Source organism: Ruditapes philippinarum, unplaced genomic scaffold (genome assembly GCF_026571515.1).
Source record: "Ruditapes philippinarum isolate M1 unplaced genomic scaffold, ASM2657151v2 ctg2343_1_1_1_1, whole genome shotgun sequence".
Lineage (NCBI taxonomy): Eukaryota > Metazoa > Mollusca > Bivalvia > Venerida > Veneridae > Ruditapes > Ruditapes philippinarum.
In genome coordinates, this window is record NW_026859218.1 from 171,606 (window position 1) to 189,707 (window position 18,102).

General features: G+C 31.4%; 2 protein-coding genes across 2 annotated transcripts in view; both read left to right on the forward strand.

Moving 5' to 3' along the window:
• LOC132755644 (uncharacterized) overlaps nt 1–4,840 on the forward strand; it is a 39,941-nt gene extending 35,101 nt beyond the window's left edge. The window contains exons 2-3 of the mRNA XM_060746534.1: nt 2,907–3,273; nt 3,799–4,840. Of these exons, the coding sequence (XP_060602517.1) occupies nt 2,942–3,273; nt 3,799–4,840 (1,374 nt within the window). The 5' untranslated portion in view covers nt 2,907–2,941. The remainder of the gene's footprint in view (nt 1–2,906; nt 3,274–3,798) is intronic.
• LOC132755652 (fatty acid-binding protein 10-A, liver basic-like) overlaps nt 1–10,001 on the forward strand; it is a 73,327-nt gene extending 63,326 nt beyond the window's left edge. Inside the window, exons 3-5 of the mRNA XM_060746547.1 lie at nt 8,203–8,241; nt 8,762–8,859; nt 9,841–10,001. Of these exons, the coding sequence (XP_060602530.1) occupies nt 8,203–8,241; nt 8,762–8,859; nt 9,841–9,892 (189 nt within the window). The 3' untranslated portion in view covers nt 9,893–10,001. The remainder of the gene's footprint in view (nt 1–8,202; nt 8,242–8,761; nt 8,860–9,840) is intronic.
• Nucleotides 10,002–18,102: the final 8,101 nt, after the last annotated feature.

Here is an 18,102-nt window from a genome sequence, read left to right on the forward strand (position 1 = left end):
AGTCTTCTATCTTCAGTTTTTGTATGTATTTTTGGTTCGGGTGGATCATTTATCAAGACTTATTGCTAAGTTTTTACTATCAACAATAGGAACTGTCAGATTACTATGGATGGCTTTTCAGTCAGGCTTTGGTCAAAATTTTAAACCTTTATCTACAATAACAGCTGCCTGCTGTCATAATGAGTATTTTTTTAAAAATTGATATCTTTGTGAAAATGGCTACTGTACTTGCCCGCAAAAATTAACCAAGCTGTGAAGCTGACGCGATTGCCGACACCAGGGTTAGTACAATATCTTGGAGCTAAAAATCATACCTTTATTTTCTGTTTTGTTGCAACAACTAGAGAACTTGTTGGCATCTTTCTTGATGCTTTTAAAGACAGGAGTTTCCATAAATTCTTCTAAAGTAGGAGCACTACCTATAAAATATTTTGAAAGAGTATTATTATTTATATTAGCAAGCAAGCAAATAGAAAGCAAATGTTTCCTTAAAATGGAGCGTCTCATGGAATTTCCAACAATATGTGACATTTTGGTCAATTTGAGATGATTTAATATTCACAAAGCACAATCTATTACAGACCTTTTCATATCAAAAGTATTTAAAACTGTAGCTTGGATATTTATTAATTTTAATAACTATTTACACTTTATACAAGCAAAATACCGGAAATGACTTTTAAACAATTGATGAAAAAGTTAAAAACATATATAAATGGTCAATTACTGCTAATGATACTAAAGTTCTATTCAATATTAATCATACAGTAAAAGGATAAACATTTGATAAGCATTGTTGGGTCCAAATCGTTAACAAAACCACTGGTTACATTTCTGTGAATATGGTTAATTAAACTTTAATTTTCCTCAAAATATGCCATATTTTGTATAAAATTAATAGGAAAAACACTGCATACAAAAGAAATTTCTTATGTAAATATTATTATGTAAATATTATTTGTAATATCTGGTCATTCTTGGTACAAAGTACCTCCTGCATTAAGTACTTTGAGGATACTGTCGTAGATCATATCCTTCAACACGCCTTAATTGAAGCTTAAAAAACCTAAACATGTGAAAAATATTCTTTATTTCTGTTTATCTTATTTTTACTTCGCAAATATCTGTTTACTACCTACCTTCCTGGAAGACAGCGGTCTGAATTAATGGTGAAAATTGATCGGATATAACCATGTGCCAATAAGCATTTTGCATTTATCATAAGCAAATGTCATTTCGCATTTGTCATTTCGCAAATAGCAATTCGCAAATAGCAATTCGCATGGCAGAATGGCTTTCCATAGCTTTCCATAGTCTACAAAGACTTGTTATTTTATATCAAACAAGAACTTCGCGAGTCGGACGTGTCGCCTGACAATAGCATAAAAATTTATGTATATAAGCAAATAAGCAATTAGCAAATAAGCAAATTGGCAAATCAGCAAATAAGCAAATGGGCAAATCAGCAATTAGCAAATTAGCAATTAAGTAGTTGGCAAATAAGCAAAGTGGCATGTCCCTACCGGCATTCCATAGTTTATCAGTCAGGTGAGGATAAAGGTTTATCAGTCATGTGAGAACAGTTACTTCCCCTATCGCCACCACCTCTAACGTTCTTCAAATTTTATAAACTGTTAAAAGGTGGGTAAATTATTTGATACTTTTTTTAGACTTACGTCTGAACTTATCTAAATATTGTTATCACTATTTATAATGTTTATAGATAATAATTAATCATAATTAAAGAAAATAACAGTCTTAAAGAGTTTCTACTTTCAATTTCGAATTTGATTTGACACGAAATTACCACAGACATTTCATGGCAATTTCACTGTATTTAATGTTTTTTCATAAACGAACTCCAAGTAGATCATATTGAAAGTAGACTTGTGTTATTTAGATTTTCTTGAACTTTGGTGCTTTAAGTGTGGTGACCATTAATCGGATAGGATGTAATTTTCGGACATCATTATATTTTGTTATCATATAATGAAACAAGATCTATCTTTAACGTGACCATTCACGTTAAAATAAATGTTTATTCATATATTATTTCATGTTAATTCATATTAAAGTTAATTCATATTTTGCATTCTTTACTTTATTGAGACTAAATGGTAAACGGTATTGTTTTTCGTATACTGTATGTATAAATTGTTTGAAAACCAGTTTTATGGTTGTAACATATGTCCCATTCGTGTGAAAATATTACAAATATATTAATAGAGTGTTTACAGGGGCGTATCGCTTATGGGGAAGGCTCTGACTGACCCACAACCGAAATTATGATATTTTAGGAAGACAACCGTCTGTGATTACCTGGGAAGTTATGATATTTTAGGAAGACAACCGTCTGTGATTACCTGGGAAATTATGATATTTTAGGAAGTTTTTTAAACGTCAAAATAGCGGAAAACATATTTTATGTTCAAGACATTGACCATGTCGTAATAATGTGCAAAAATATTTTGTCGTATGGTTTGCAAAAAAAGACATTATGTATACAAGTGCTGATCAGGAAGGGGAGCCACGCACATAACCCTAAGTGATTTTCTTGTTTAATGATAGTCCAATAATACATGTATATTAGATATTACTGGCTAATTTCAACGTCCCGTACGTAGTAGTGTATACACGTAATATATACGTTGAAATATGTTGTTGTTTTTTATCTCAAAAACTGCTTATTTAAGTTTTATTGATATAATTATTTTCCAAGGTAAATACGAAATAACATGTAATACACTTCAACACCAGAGCAAGTTTACAATATTTTATTTGGGTCTACTAGTTTCAGTCATCTGAAGAGTCTTTTGTGAAAATAAATGATACTTATTATACTTAGTGACTTAATTCAATTTCAGACCTAACCAAAACATTTTAATATATTCAATTTAAATTTTCAGATTTTCGGTCTTAATTTGTCCTGTTTTGGAAAAGAATGGCAACTTCAAGTACTGATGTGAATGAATCTTCAGACATCGTTCACGAGTTTCCATGTAAACCTTGTTCTGATGATGGCAAAAACATCGAGGGTGTGAATTTCTGTGCAGAGTGCCAGACTTACTTCTGTCATGCATGTGTGCAGTTCCACAACAAATGCTTCAAGACTCACACAATCTTTAATAAATCTGGAGTGAAATCAGGCAAGCTCCAGTTTGAGCAGACTCAAAGCGGTATAGCGTGTGATAAACATGCAGAATACCCAATTCAAATGTACTGTAGAGAACATGATACTGTCTGTTGTGCTGTTTGTATAGCTGTTGATCACAGGTGAGAGTTTAATTTTAAAATATTAAATGTATTTCTGAATATGTAAAATGGGTATATTTTTAGTACTGGCAAATTAGATACAAAGTCTGTAAAAGTTATGAGAAGTGTGCTCTAACTTATTAATACTCTTTTCATTAGTTAGAATAAATTTGATTATATTTTGATTTCTTTATTACTCAAGTACAACATCTTTTACTAACGGTATATGTGTATATTTTGTATTTTAATTTTTATTTCATTAAGTTTTTTAACCATATGTCAGTTGTATTTTATTCAGTTTGTTTGATAAATTGAGTATTGAAGCAATACTTATTTATTAGCCTCTATCTCCTTAACAAAAATCATGTCCAGTCAAAAACTTTGTCATTCTTCAAATTACATTGAAATTACATGTACCTTTATCCATAGGTACCTACATGTATGGTATATATTAAACCTAAGAAACTTTGAAGTATATTCGGTGATAGAGTAAGTTGTCACAAATATTACATAAAATTTTGTATCAAATAATTCTTTTCATTTAAGGTTGTGCAAGAGTGCTGACTTCATCCCAAAGCTGGCAAAGGAAATCTTGAATGGACGGGACAGAAATGATGCAAAGGCATCGCTAGAAGGGATTCGGAAACAGCTGAACTCCATGAAGGCTAAAAAATTACAGCAGATTAAAGATGTGGGTGAAGAAAAAGATGAAAACCTGAAAGAAATTGTCAAGATGAAGGAACAGATCATTGCCAGAATGGAAGAGATGGAACGAAATTCTGTCCAACAAGTCCAGAAGAAACATGACAAAATCGTTAGAGCTATAAAGACTGACATAAACTCTATTGATGTGAAACTGAATGCTGTTCAGAGCAATATTGAAAAGGTCAATGCATTTAAGGGAGACAATGAAGTTAAACTGTTTGTAGTTCTGAATAAAGCACATGAGGTAGAAGTAAGTAGTAGTAGTTTCATTGATGAGAATGGTAAAGGGGAGTATGACAAAATTGATTTTGTAGTCAATCAAGATATTGCTTCCTTTGTAGGTAAGATAGATGCTTTTGGTAATGTCAGAGGTGATAGAGATAGGGAAATAGGCCATACAGTAGCCACTTGTTCTCAGATACTAGTCCATGCACCTGAAGCATCACTTGTTAAGCAAATTTCTGTGAAAGGAAGTGACAGTTGTATATTAGATAATGACCAGATTATTATTCTTGTAAATGAAGGTCTCATTAGACTTGATAAAACTTATAAATTAATAGATGAATGTAATTTGAGTGGGGCCTGTTTATGCCAGGTCGGACCAACTGAGTTGGCTGTTTTGCATGGTCAACAAATTGCAATTATTGATGTTGGAAAATCATTAGTAATCAGTCGGTCTTTAACTATGTTTAGTGATAAAGATGATATGAAGAAGCGGTACCCAGTAAATCCACCATGGAAATTTCATAATGTACAATTGTTTTGGTTTATCAGTTTCAAAAAGAAAAAACTATTTGTGTGTGATAAAGTAACTATGGTTGTATGGGAGAGTAATCTTCGCAGAACCTTTAACATACAAGTTAGGTGTTTTCAGTTTTTATGATCTGAAAGGTTGTCATATTGAAACACATATATTCCTGTCTGATGAAAAAGCTGATTATAGGAATCTATCATGCAACTTTTCAGTCCTTTATAACTCTTGCATGTACATTTCTACCAGTAAAAAGGGTCTGTTAGCTTTTGACATGATTAACAAGACATTGTCAGAGGTTACACACAAGAGGCTGCAGAATGCATATTGTGTCTGTGAGGGAAGAAATGGTCAATACTTTGTTTGTGGTCGGGACACACACAATATATTTCTAGTAGATAGAAAGAATAACACAATGGAAGAGATTTTAGGAAGCATAGATGGAATAAAGGACCCTATTTCTGTAATGTATATAAAACAAGAAAATCGCCTCTTGGTGACGAGTGCATCTCAAGGTATCAAAGTCTATCAGTTAAAATAGGGAGACAAATAGAATGAGTCTGATGAAAAAGGTTGAGAGTTCATTAGATTTTGAAATTAGTGAATAAAAACAAATACGCTACCATAGACAGGAATTTTATAAGACCCCATCCAGTTGTTTATTAATGCCTCAGTGTCATGTTCTTTTACTACAAAGTATCTAATGAGTTTTAATGTTAAGAAGATTATGTTGTAGCTAGTGTTAAATAAACTGTAATCACTCTATGTATGTAACAAAACATATAGATAGAGGTAGGGGTAAATGATCAAGCTTCAGATATAATTGATTGTATTTGTAAGAAAGGTTAACCCTTAGTCTTCTTGATGCAATAGTGATTAGCCTTTTCTACTTTATAGAGCAGGGCCATGATGTGTGCTCTATACTGGTGGTACATTTGTAGCTCATTTTTTGTATTTTGATTTCGTTAAATTTAAAATAGGTTGTTCCAAATTCAAAGCAAGGCAAATCGATTTCACATTAAGGTAAAATCAGTACCTTTCTACAACACCAGTATTTCACAGGTTAACTCATAATGTAGATACATGTATATATAAACAATTTACTGCAGTTTCAATTTACTGTTTACTGGAATAAAATTATATAGTTTTATTTGATGTACAGTCGGAAAGTTCTTTCAGACAATCCAAAATTTTAGAACAGAAATTAATAATTGGTCACTGTTTGATTTTTTTTTTTTTTGACAGTTATATCTATGAAGCAAAATTGTTTGTTTTTAAGATGCCATTTATTTAGAACTCACTTATAATGTTTCTTAGATGTTCTTATTAAAAAGGTTTGACTGTATTGAAAATTTTATATTGTGTGTTGAAGGTTGGACTGTAGTGCAAATTTTAGTATGTGTATTAAAGTTTTGACTGTATTCCATGATACAAGTTCGACTGTATCTGAAATTTTGTTATATAATGTTTGTAGTATAGTCATTTGGGTTAAACTTTTGATTGATTGTATTAATATATGTCTCATTAGATTGACTATTTTAATATAATGTTTGGTATTTAAGATTTGAATTATTGTATAAAATTATGTTGATAAATCAAGATTTGACTTATTGTACATAATTTATGATATTGTAAAGTTTAATGATATTCATACCATGTTATTGGTAATTCAAGGGTTTTGACTGTATTCAATTATGTTTTCATAATTCAAGATTTGATCTTGTACATAATTTTTATGATATTTCAAAGTTTGAATGTATGTACCATGTTATGGTAATTTAGGTCTTGACTTACTGCATATTATGTTTTGATAATTCAAGGTTTCACTGTATTGTATATGATGTTTTGCGGTATTTCAAGGTTGACTGAGTTGCATATTTGTTATGAATAGTCAATAAGACCGTATTGTATACAATCAAATGTTTTGATTTTTAATTTTACTGTATTCATGCATTTAATTTTGGTTTCCCGAGCGTTTGTGCGTTCGCCCTTTGAAAACTATAATTTTAATAATTTTTGTAAGTCATTCAATGAAACATCTTATTGGCATTTTTTAGTGAAAGGTTTTAATTAAAAACTAAAAATAGAATATTGATAATAATTGAAAATGTATCCAGTCAAAGAAATGACAAAAACCTTTAATCTTTGTTTGGTTTTTTATGAAAAAAAATAATGCATTTAAAGGGGATCTGATTGATTTGGCTTTGATTTTTTTTTATTTGGTGTTACACTGTACTAGGGGAAGACCTGATGTACCCACCCATGCATTATTTCAGTAACGAATTGGCATCTCAGTAGAACCACCGACGTTCCGTAAGCTAGCTGGATAGATTCCTCCCATGACAGAAAATCAAGTCCTGGCACAATTCGAACCTATCGCTGTGAGCAACATTCACCACTAGGTCATATATATGCCCCTGGTTACTTACTAGTCACCTAGACATAAAAGAGTTCGGACTGATCGTTTGGTGTCATATTCTTTTTATCACATAGCTAAATTTATCAAAACAATCTGTTTACAACTTTATGTTGATTTATTAACAGAAGCTTATATTATTGCTAGGCGTTAATGGTAAGCTGGTAATTTCCATTAAAAATACACTGCAAAAATAAAAAGGAGTAAGTCTAAAACAATGGCAAACGAAGGGATCCAACACGGACCTCGTATATCTGGCAATCACTCAACTGAGTGTGCTACTGCGGATAATTATATCGACAACCTAGACATTAAGATGGTGTGACGTTTCAAATATTTGTTATATACTCCATATTAATTCTCATAAACTACACGGACAGACTCGTAGTGGAGTCGGTTGTTTCAATGAGTGCTATATAATGTATTCATAATTGACAGGCCAATAATATCAAAATATAATACTAACGAGAAATATAAATACAAATCACACATTGCATACATTTATGCTAAATCTCAAATTAATGAATTCAAAACAAGCAGAAGATATATTTTAGCTTTTACCAAAAACCGTTTTCTGCTATTCATTTATCACCCTATGATTTGTAGATAATGTTCATATGCATGTATCTTAGTTTCTAAGTCCAATTTTAGGAGAGAAAAAAACACTATTTAACTCTAAATGAAACTAATCAATGCAGCATATATCAAGTTGTTTTATAAAATGGGGGTTAAACAAAATGTGTGATCTAATCTGGGCCAGTCTCATGTTATACATGAGCTTATGACGTCTCTATACCCGGCAAGAATAAAGTATTGCAAACGCCATTTTTTTTAATTTAAAACTAATCTGAAGATAAGAATTTCTAGACTGGATTTTCATAAAAAATCGTTTTCTGTACCATTTTGTTTCTCAAACATTGTATCACATACATACATGACAGTTACAACTACTGAAAACAAGGATTTAGCAATAAAAATGATGAGCCAGGAAGTAACGTCACCCAAGATATAAATATCGACGGGGATAACGTGTCTTTAATATGTATAACATCCCCGAAAAGACGAAAAAAATCGACACCCAGTTGATATGCCGTTTTTCGATGGACGAATGTTGAAGGTAGTTTATATATATATATATATATATATATATATATATATATATAATATATATATTATATATATATATATATATTATATATAAATAAATATTATATATATATATATATAATATATATATATATATATATATATATATATATATATATATATATATATATATATCATGCGTGCGCACGCGTAAATAACTGCGTTTGCGTGTTCCCTATTTTTTTGTTACTTAATTCTTATTCTTTTTTTCTGCTCCAGAGTGATGCTTCAAATGAGTAAGTGGTCTATCTTGAGGTTGATTATATTCCACGTCTTCTTAAAATTTCTTTGTCTGCTATTTTTCATTTAATATGATATGCGAGAATAAAATTCATTATTTAATTTATTCTAATCAGTATGAATTTGGTATTTTTCCAGTTTAAATACAAGGTACAGTCGAAAAGAAAATATGAATACAATCTACATTTGGTATATAAGCATATATAATAAAATCGAAGATAGAACATTTTGATTTTATGTATTATTTTCAGTGCGTATTTAGTGTAAATGGTGATAACATTGTAGAGAATCAAACAGGGGCGTTTGAAGCTGTAAATATTTGTTTCAGGCAAGGGAGTCAACTCGTTTTTGGTATGTAAGATTCATAGATTTTTAATATTTTGAAGGCCCTTTGAAGGAAGATTATTTCTTTCCTCTGTTTAATAGAAAGGGACGCATCAGTTTTAATTAAGTTGCCTGCATGAACATTAATTTACAAGAACTGCTCACTACATGAACATTATTAATTTGAGCACGTGCACTGTTCACTACATGAATGTTGTTCACTAAGCACTATATAATCACGAAACAACTCCATGAAAATTATTCACTGAGCACTACCCACTAAAATATATATGAAATAATATCCACCGAGCACTGTTAACTGCATAAATATGTTTTACACAGGGCACTGTTCATAAATAATGTTCGCTGAGTCACTTAGTCAAACCCACCGTCCACTAAGATGTATGATTCTCTTAGCACCCATATGTACATTTTATGAACATTATCTACAGAGCAAGACCCAATGCATAATTATAAAATTACTCAACCCGGTTCGCTGCATGAGTAATAATCCATATAGCAATGTTCACTTCATGAACTTTGTTTATGAACATTATTTAATGTAAGCAATACCCACTGCATGAACATTTTTCACTAAAATATATTTAATGAAAGAACGATTTTTTACCTGCTTACTATGCACTACACGCACGCAATTCACTATTGGCACTACTCGTAGCACTGGGCAATAACTGTTTGTTGGGAATAAACTGCAGTGCGCAAAAATTATAGAATTTTAAGGAATTGCGAATCCCTCCGTAACCTATTATTGTAGCTGTTTGTAAGATCTAGTACAAAATAATCCGTCATTGAGAGCAAATACGGCAAAATTATTTTTCGCGTGGCAATAATTGATCAGATGAAGTTAATTAAATATACATGTATATCGAAAATACATCGAGCATTGCACATATCGATAAATATCGGCATCAACCCCGTATATCTTCTTCTTCCTCTTCTTCTGTTTTTTTTTTTTTAAATAATTGTCTTGTTTTTATCTATTTCAGAAAATGACGGCGAAAGGCGTCACAACCACTAGAGTATATGATAAAGAATAACAAGCAGCATACTGTTTTCATACATGTATTCTGAATTGTTCAATGGAAATATATTTCTTACCAAATATATGAATTAAAACATGTCAGTGACTCAATTGAACAGTACATATTTCTATTAGGAGTGTTGAAATGTTAAAGTGGCATTTTCGTGTAATCAATTCGCTTTACAACCATCATCACCAATTTTTTTTACTTAAAGATTAACATATTCACAAAGAACAGTAGTCTCAATTATCTTTGTTACTTTTTCTATGTGATTTCTACTTAAATGCAGACTCAAACTTTTCTTAACCTTTACATGGACTTTCACTATTTGAAAGGTTTTGTACTTTAAAATTGGAAAGAAGCCAACGTTTCGTCTTTGAGCTTTTACTGAGCATTTGTTTATAATTATTCTTCGTACATGTATATTATGATAATGATTAAAGATCTATACAACAATTCATCATGTGTTTATTATATTTTGATGATTTTAAGTGAATGATATTCATTGATCAAAACAGCATAAATCAATTTATAAATCTACTATGCGCCACGATTTTCCATAAAAATAAATAAATGAATAAAAAGTATAGATCTGCGACCGGGTGCTAGATGATATAGTGACCCAGCAGTGATGGTCACTGTCTTTATATAAATGCACGGATAAATATTTCGATTCCTGTTTCTCAAAGTTTTGTTTGTTTTGGGTTTTATGTCACATCGACACAGTATAGGTCATAAATTGCGACGTTCAAGCTTTTTGTGGAGGAAGACCTCACGTGCCCCTCCGTGCATTATTTCAGGCACGAACGGGCACCTGAGTAGAACCACCGACGTTCCATAAGCTAGCACATGAAAGAATCCAAAGTCCCTGTCGGGATTCGAACCCACAGCGGTGAAGGGCAAGAGGTTTGAAGTTAACGACCATAACCACTCGGCCACGGACGCCGCAAAGATTTATGGATGAAGTATTTATTTTATAATAGTAAACGTGTGCTGTATATTAATTTTGTTTTTGATGATCAATGGGTAATTTGACGGCAAACGACTTTGACCAAATTACGTTAATTAATAAGAATCGCAAATAAAACATTTATTACATCATGTCAATGAACACGTGCTACCGTATTTCATTACTCTATTTAAAACGAATTTCAATTCAATAAGACAAAAATATTTTTTTTAGTTTAAATTTTGATATAAAACATATGAGCTACAGGGTTTTCATATAAGGCCATAATTTGTTTTTAGGTACAGCCATTTTATTCCGCCTGATCTGGGTATAAGTACCCCATGCCTGATAGAAATATCCTGAGACAAGTATAAACAACCTGAGACAAAGATATTGTGTTACCCAGATTTAAAGAGACATGATGCCTATCTAACGGCAAATAATGAATGAACAGTTGAATGTCAAAATAAGTTTACATTTTGACAAATTGCATGTCGATCTTTTTAAAATTGACTTCGCATGTATAGATAACTCATGTGGCTATACCCATTGGAATTATATTCATAAAAGGTGGGACAGTATATTTAGATTTTAGGCAGATTTGTATTTTATCCTAAAACATGTTCAATATCAACTGTCGGTCAATCATCATTATAACAATCATTAATCTTTTAAAACATGAATTGCTCAATTTGAATATGGAATAAAATTAGAATTATGTCAATTTTATTATATAAGCTCTGTGATGTTACTTTATATAATAGTGATGAGTTGACCAAAAAGATGACGAGTTGACAGATTCAGGGCGAATTGCTCGAAAGTAAGGGGAAAGTTGGTCACGGGTCGAATTGACTACGGGACGAGTTGACTCAAATTTATTAGTCGGCAGTTAATTACTTCCCCTGTTGCCCCAGCGCTAACATTCTTCAATTCATATGGTGGGTATATTTTTCATAAAAATCTTCATTTATCGTCTTACATTGTATGCTTTAAGTAATATTACTATTTTATCATTTTTCATAACGATTATTGTTGCTAATAATTGATCATTATTAAGGTAAATAACAGTCTCAAAGAGTTTCTACTTTCTATTTCGAATTTGATTTGAATTCACAAATTTAATGATAATCTATTATATTACACATTACGGGCTTGTTAATTTTATGATTGGAAAGTTTGCTTATTCAAAAAACAAATATTTTTGGGTACTTTTTATTAGGTCCATAAAATCTTTGTATTTTAATCTATCCCATAGAGGTTGAAATATGACTTTTTTTTTCAACAACACCCCAAATTCCTTTTAAATTGACCTGAAAAGGTTTTAAAAACCCATTTTACGAAAATTTTTTCATACTGTAACCGTTGGGAAATACATCGCCCCATTCTCTTTGGTTTGGCTAAACACTTTTAATACTGGCTTTTTTGTTTACTTTATAAACCCAAAGGAGCTTTAAAAAATATAAAATTACAAAAAAGAATCAGATAAATTTTTTTTGCTTAGTGAAGTTTTTAAAATTTCTTTTGAACCTTTTTTTTTTACTTTAATATTAACGGCAAGTTGATTTTTTTAAGTTTTTTCAAGTAACCCAATGGCTTTGTACTTAAACACTGCTTGGTTAAGTTAAATTAAATTAAATGTGGTAGAAAGAACCATATAATCTTGGCAAGTTACATAACTATTGCTAAACCATTTGGGTTTCAAAAGTTATTTGGCCGGATGCCCGGTGAGCGCGTCGTCTTCTTATGGAATGTTTTTATTTTGGCCTATGGAAGGAAGCTGTTATTATTAGCGTTATTAAAGTCAATGTTGTGTTTAAAAAAATCAAGTAAAAAATATGTTGTTTATATTTGTATTAAATAACTTTAATGTTAAAAAACCACGAGCCATTGAACATTGTCCCTTTTTAGCACTTAGAATAATAGATATGGTTTTAACCTAAAAACTGGCAAGTTTTGGAATAAATCTTCTATCTGTATACTAAAGCTTCCTAATTCCATACCTACTCATCAATAACGAAGTATAGTTGTTGCCCAAATAATATAGGTGTGTCATCCTATTTCCCCAAATTTTTCCCTTTTTTTCACTAAAATTGGCCTTTTATTTTTTAAACCCATTCCCGGGGAGTTGGAAATTTTTAAAAAAATTTCTCCTAATAAAATTAATTTATTTAAAAAATTTCCCCTAAATTTTTGTAAGGGGAAAACCTTTTAAAATTTGGGCCTCTAAATTTAAAGGGGGAGTAAGGGGGCACAGGGTCAAGTTTATGGTGTAATAATTTTTTTTAACATTTTTGTTATACAATTAACCTTTAATTTTCTAAAATGATGACCTTTTTATGTTTAAAACTGACAAAGCCCCGAGGGTCCCTTTCCCTTTAAAGGGTTTTAGTTAGGGGGTCATTTGGGTGAAGGTTGGAAACTCAAACAAAATGAAAAACTTTTACACTTAAAAAATGTTTTAACATTTTTTTTTTTGACAGATTTGTTTTAAAATATATATTGGAACATAAAAATTTAAAATTTTTCCTTTGGAAAAGGGGTCAGGGATCATTTTTAAATCGTGGGCCCCTTTTCTAAAAATAGGGTTTTTAACACTTTGGTTAAACAGCCCTTTTTTTATGTAGAGAAAAATTTTTATTTTTGGAAGAAAAATAACTTGTATTTTTTCTTCCTTTTGGGGGGAATTAAATTCAGTGGTTTAAAGTCATGGTGCCAAAAAAAATTTCTTTAAAAATTTGCTTATATATAAAACCTTTTTTTTTTTTGCGATCAAAAAAAATTTGGGCATATAATATTATACCCCTGGGTTTCGTTGTTAGAAAAAAAGGTTTCAAAATAATTAAGTTCCTTGGCCCAAAATTTCAAATTTTTTAGGGTGTTGTCCATATTGGGTAGAAGACTCTATTAATTTTTGGGGGCAAAGGTCAAAGGTAAAGGGCCTATTTCCTTAAAAAAAGAAAAAATGTCCCCCGGGTAAATTTTAAAATTTTCCCTTTGGCCCAAATTTTCCAAATTAAGGGTGATTGTTCCCTTTTGAGACCCCCAAAATTGATTTTTTTAAAGAGTTATGGAGTTTTTTTTTTTTAAAATAATTGGGTATAGAAGGGAGAAGGGGTTTTTTCTCACAACGGGTGAAAAATGTCCAAACGGTAAAAAAGTTTTTTTGAAACAACATTTTCCCTTCTAGTTGGTGAGCACCCAAATTTTTTACGTTTTGAACGATAAAAAAGGGTTTAGTTTTTTTTATAATTTTTGAAGATTACAGACAAATTTTTGTAAAAAAATCGAAATGCAGTTAGGCTAAAGGAAAGTGTTTTTCCCCAGTATGCCCCATGTAAAGATATTGCCTGTTTGGTGGACAAATTTTTATGGAAAAACCCCGGGGGGCGCAGTCATCGGGGTAGCAAAAGGGGAACTGGAAAAAAACTTTTCTTTGGACCTAATTTAAAAATTTTAAAACCCTGATTCTTTGGGGACGGTTTTGGGGATTCTAGCCCACAAAAGATGCCCCAAGTCTTCAGCGTAAAATTAAATTTTCTGTAAGGTTTTATAGAAACGAAAAATATAACCCCTTTTTTTTTTAAACCCCGGTTGTGAGCACCAAAAACCTCGTTGTGAGCAAGACAAAAACGCAGTGCGTGTATGGTTTTTATAAAGTAATTCAGATGGTGAAATATAAATTTTTAAACTACCCCAGCAATAAAAACGTTTTTTTCACAGCAGCATTTCTTTGCAAGCCGGGTTTTGATACCCCCAAAGGGGGGCATAAATTAAAATTTTGAAACTTCCGTTTGTCAGTGCCCCAAACTGTCCAAAAAATTTAACATTGGCCTAACTTGCCCTTAAATTTGTTAAGGAAATTTTATTATATTTTTTAACCAACATCCCCCAAAAACATTCCCCAACACCCGTATTTTTTTTCCCTTTGGGCCCCCGAAAAGGCCTTTACCTTGAAGGTCCCAATTTGGGCCAAAAAATTTAAGATTTTGGGATAAGTTCGCTGGCATAAAGGGTTTAAGGGAAAAACAAACTTTTGAAAGGGCCCTTTTTAGGGTACCCAAAATCTTTGACCCTGACCGGTTAAAGAACTTTACCTTGAAGGGGCCAAAATTTTTCCCCAAAAATTAAAAATTGGTCCCTAATTTTATTAGATATGGATTTTGCTTCCCTATTTTTAAACAACACCCCTTTTTGGCAAGATTCCCTTTAACTGATCTGTAAATTTTTTTTACCTTTTCCCTGAAAAGAAATTCCTTTGAACATCCAAAATTTAACATTGGTCATAAAATTTTTTTGAGTAAATGGAATTTAAATTTATATTTGGGCGGGAATGCCCCTTTGGAAAAAATTTCCTTCCAAAATGACCTATTTTAAAAATTTTAAATTTGACCTTTAATGACCCTTTAAATTGGAAGATCAATTGTCCCAAAAAAAAATAATCCCCATCGGTTCCCTAAAAAAAAGGAAAAGCACCACTTAGGGGCCCTTCAACTTACTGTGAAGTTTTCCCGGGTTTTTCTAAAATTGGTAGTCTTTCCCGTAGGGTAAACCATGTAAAGTGTGTATCAAACAAGGGTTGTGAAATTGTTTTAAAAAATTTCCAAAAATCCCCGTGATGTTTTACTTGGCCCCACTAGAGGTTTTCGAAATAAAATAGATGAATTTTCCCCTCCAAAGATTAGTTCTTTGTTAATCTGATGATTGTGAATATGAAAAAATAAATTTTTTTAAAAAAAAAAAGAAACTAATTTTTTAAAAAAACTATTTGTACAAAAAAGTTTTGATTTTCCCTTTTGGTAGATTGAAAATTTTTAAATTCTTTTCCATTTGGGAAATTCTAAATTAAAACCCGAAAAAGCATGCGGGGTTGTCTTGCTCCCCCAAGAGGTTATGGTGCTTCCCCAAAGAGGATTAAAACAAAAAAAGGGGTTTAAACTTCGTTTTTTATTTAAGACTTTCAGATAAAAAATTTTTTGCTGAAAAAACTTGTGGGGATTGGTTTTTTAAAGGGTTTGGAAAGCACAAAAAACCCATAATCGACGTTTTAATGTTTTAAATTTTGGTTCCAAAAAGAAGTTGTCCCAAATTTTTGCGACCGCCCTTTACTGCGTCGCACGGTTTTCCCTCAAAATTTTCCACCAAGGCAATATTTTCCCTGTGCTATCCGGGGAAAAAACATGGGTAAATTTAAATTGGGATTTTGTATTTTTACATAAAGTCTGGGAATTTTAAAAAAATTAATGAAAAACTCACCTTGTTTAAACCGGGGTCCCCACGTCAAAAAAATGGGTGCTACAAAGAGGAAGGAAGTTGCTACAAATTTTAACCGGGTGGACATTTTTTCAAATCGTTGTTTGGGGGTTTAAAAGGGGGGTTGAAGAAGGGGGTTATTTTTTAAAAAAAGGGAAAAAAAATTTTTTTAAAATTTATTTTTGAAAAACGTTTTTCCCAATTTAAAAAATTTTTAAAAACAAATAAAAGGGATTCAGGGTAACAAAAAGACCCAGCAAAAAATTGTTTTTTACCCAAAATGTTTGAAAAAATGATATAACTGTTTCCCTACCCCCCCATTTTTAAAATAGTTGTTTGATCAATTTTTTTACTTGGAGGGCCCTTTTTCAAAATAAACCTTAAATTTTAAATCAAATCAGAACTGTTTTTTAAAAGGGTTTCATACTTTTCCCTTTAAAAGTGTATTGGTTGGGCTTGTCAAAAATAAAAAACTTTTACCGTCTAGTTTTTATTTTATTAGACTTTGAAAATATAAGTTACCATATTTGATAATGAATTTGGCACTATTTAGCCGATAAATACCAATAATAATTTCATAATTAAAATGAAACACTTTTTCTTCTCAAGAGTGATCTGAGAGACACAAATAATGTTCAAAGAAAAAAAAAGAAAAAAAAAAGTTGCTTTAAGTTAAACCTTAAACTCAAAACAGTTTCCGAAGCATAACTGAAGTTCCATTTGGCATACAATATTCAAACTTCATAGGATGATTGTCCATATTGGGTAAAAGAAACCTATTGATTTTGGGGTCACAAGGTCAATGGTCAAGGTCATTATTACCTTTAAACTGAAAACAGTGTCCGGAGCATAACTTAAGTTCCATTTGGCCCGCAATTTTCAAACTTCATAGGATGATTGTCCATATTAGGTAGAAGAACTCTTTTGATTTTGGGTCACAAGGTCAAGGTCACTATTACTGAAAAACAGTTTCCGCTCAATAACTTAAGTATTTTTTCAACCTACAGCTGTTAAAATTGTATAGGAAAAAGAGCCATTCCAATAAAATTCCATCCGTCGTAGCATTTTACTTACAAGATAACAACTTGATTGTGGTGCTTTAAAAATAGCAACTGTATATATATCGTGAGTTCTCTCTCCATTATGCGACATATGGTAATATGAGTAAGAAAATAATCCAACATATGTTTGCGATTTGGATCGAATTATGTTACGAATGTTAATCAACAACAGTTCAAATATATATTTATTTCTAAAACATTCAATTTCTGATATGACCAAAATTTTTATTAATATTTTCAATTTGACTTTTCAGATTTTCGGTCTTGATTTGTTTTGTTTTGGAAAAGAATGGCAACTTCAAGTTCTGACGTAAGTGAATCTTCAGACATCGTTCACGAGTTTCCATGTAAACCTTGTTCTGATGATTGCAAAAACATTGAGGGTGTGAATTTCTGTGCCGAGTGCCAGACTTACTTCTGTCATGCATGCGTGCAGTTCCACAACAAATGCTTCAAAACTCACACAATCTTCAATAAATCTGGAGTGAAATCAGGCAAGCTCCAGTTTGAGCAGACTCAAAGCGGTTTAGCATGCGATAAACATGCAGGATACCCATTCAAATGGGACTGTAGAGAAAATGATACTGTCTGTTGCGCTGTTTGTATAGCTGTTGATCACAGGTGAAGTGTAATTTTAAACTCGACTATTTGAAGAATAGAGAGCTATTGTAGTCGCCCCTCGGCGTCCGCGTCTGCATTGGTTAAAGTTTTTGTAAAGTCAAATATCTCAATTATTGCTTTTAGATACTCAATTTAAACTTCAATACTTACTTATAGTAACAAAGTACATCAGATTGACAAGTTGGATAAACTCTGCCTACAATATCTACAGAATTTTTTCCCCTTTTTAACTTGAAAATTTGGTTTTAAAATTTTTTGTAAAGTCTAATATCTCAGTTATTATCTGTGTCATGTATTTAGGGTGATTTATCTTCCCTGTTTTACTTAGTCCTTGGTTAATGTTT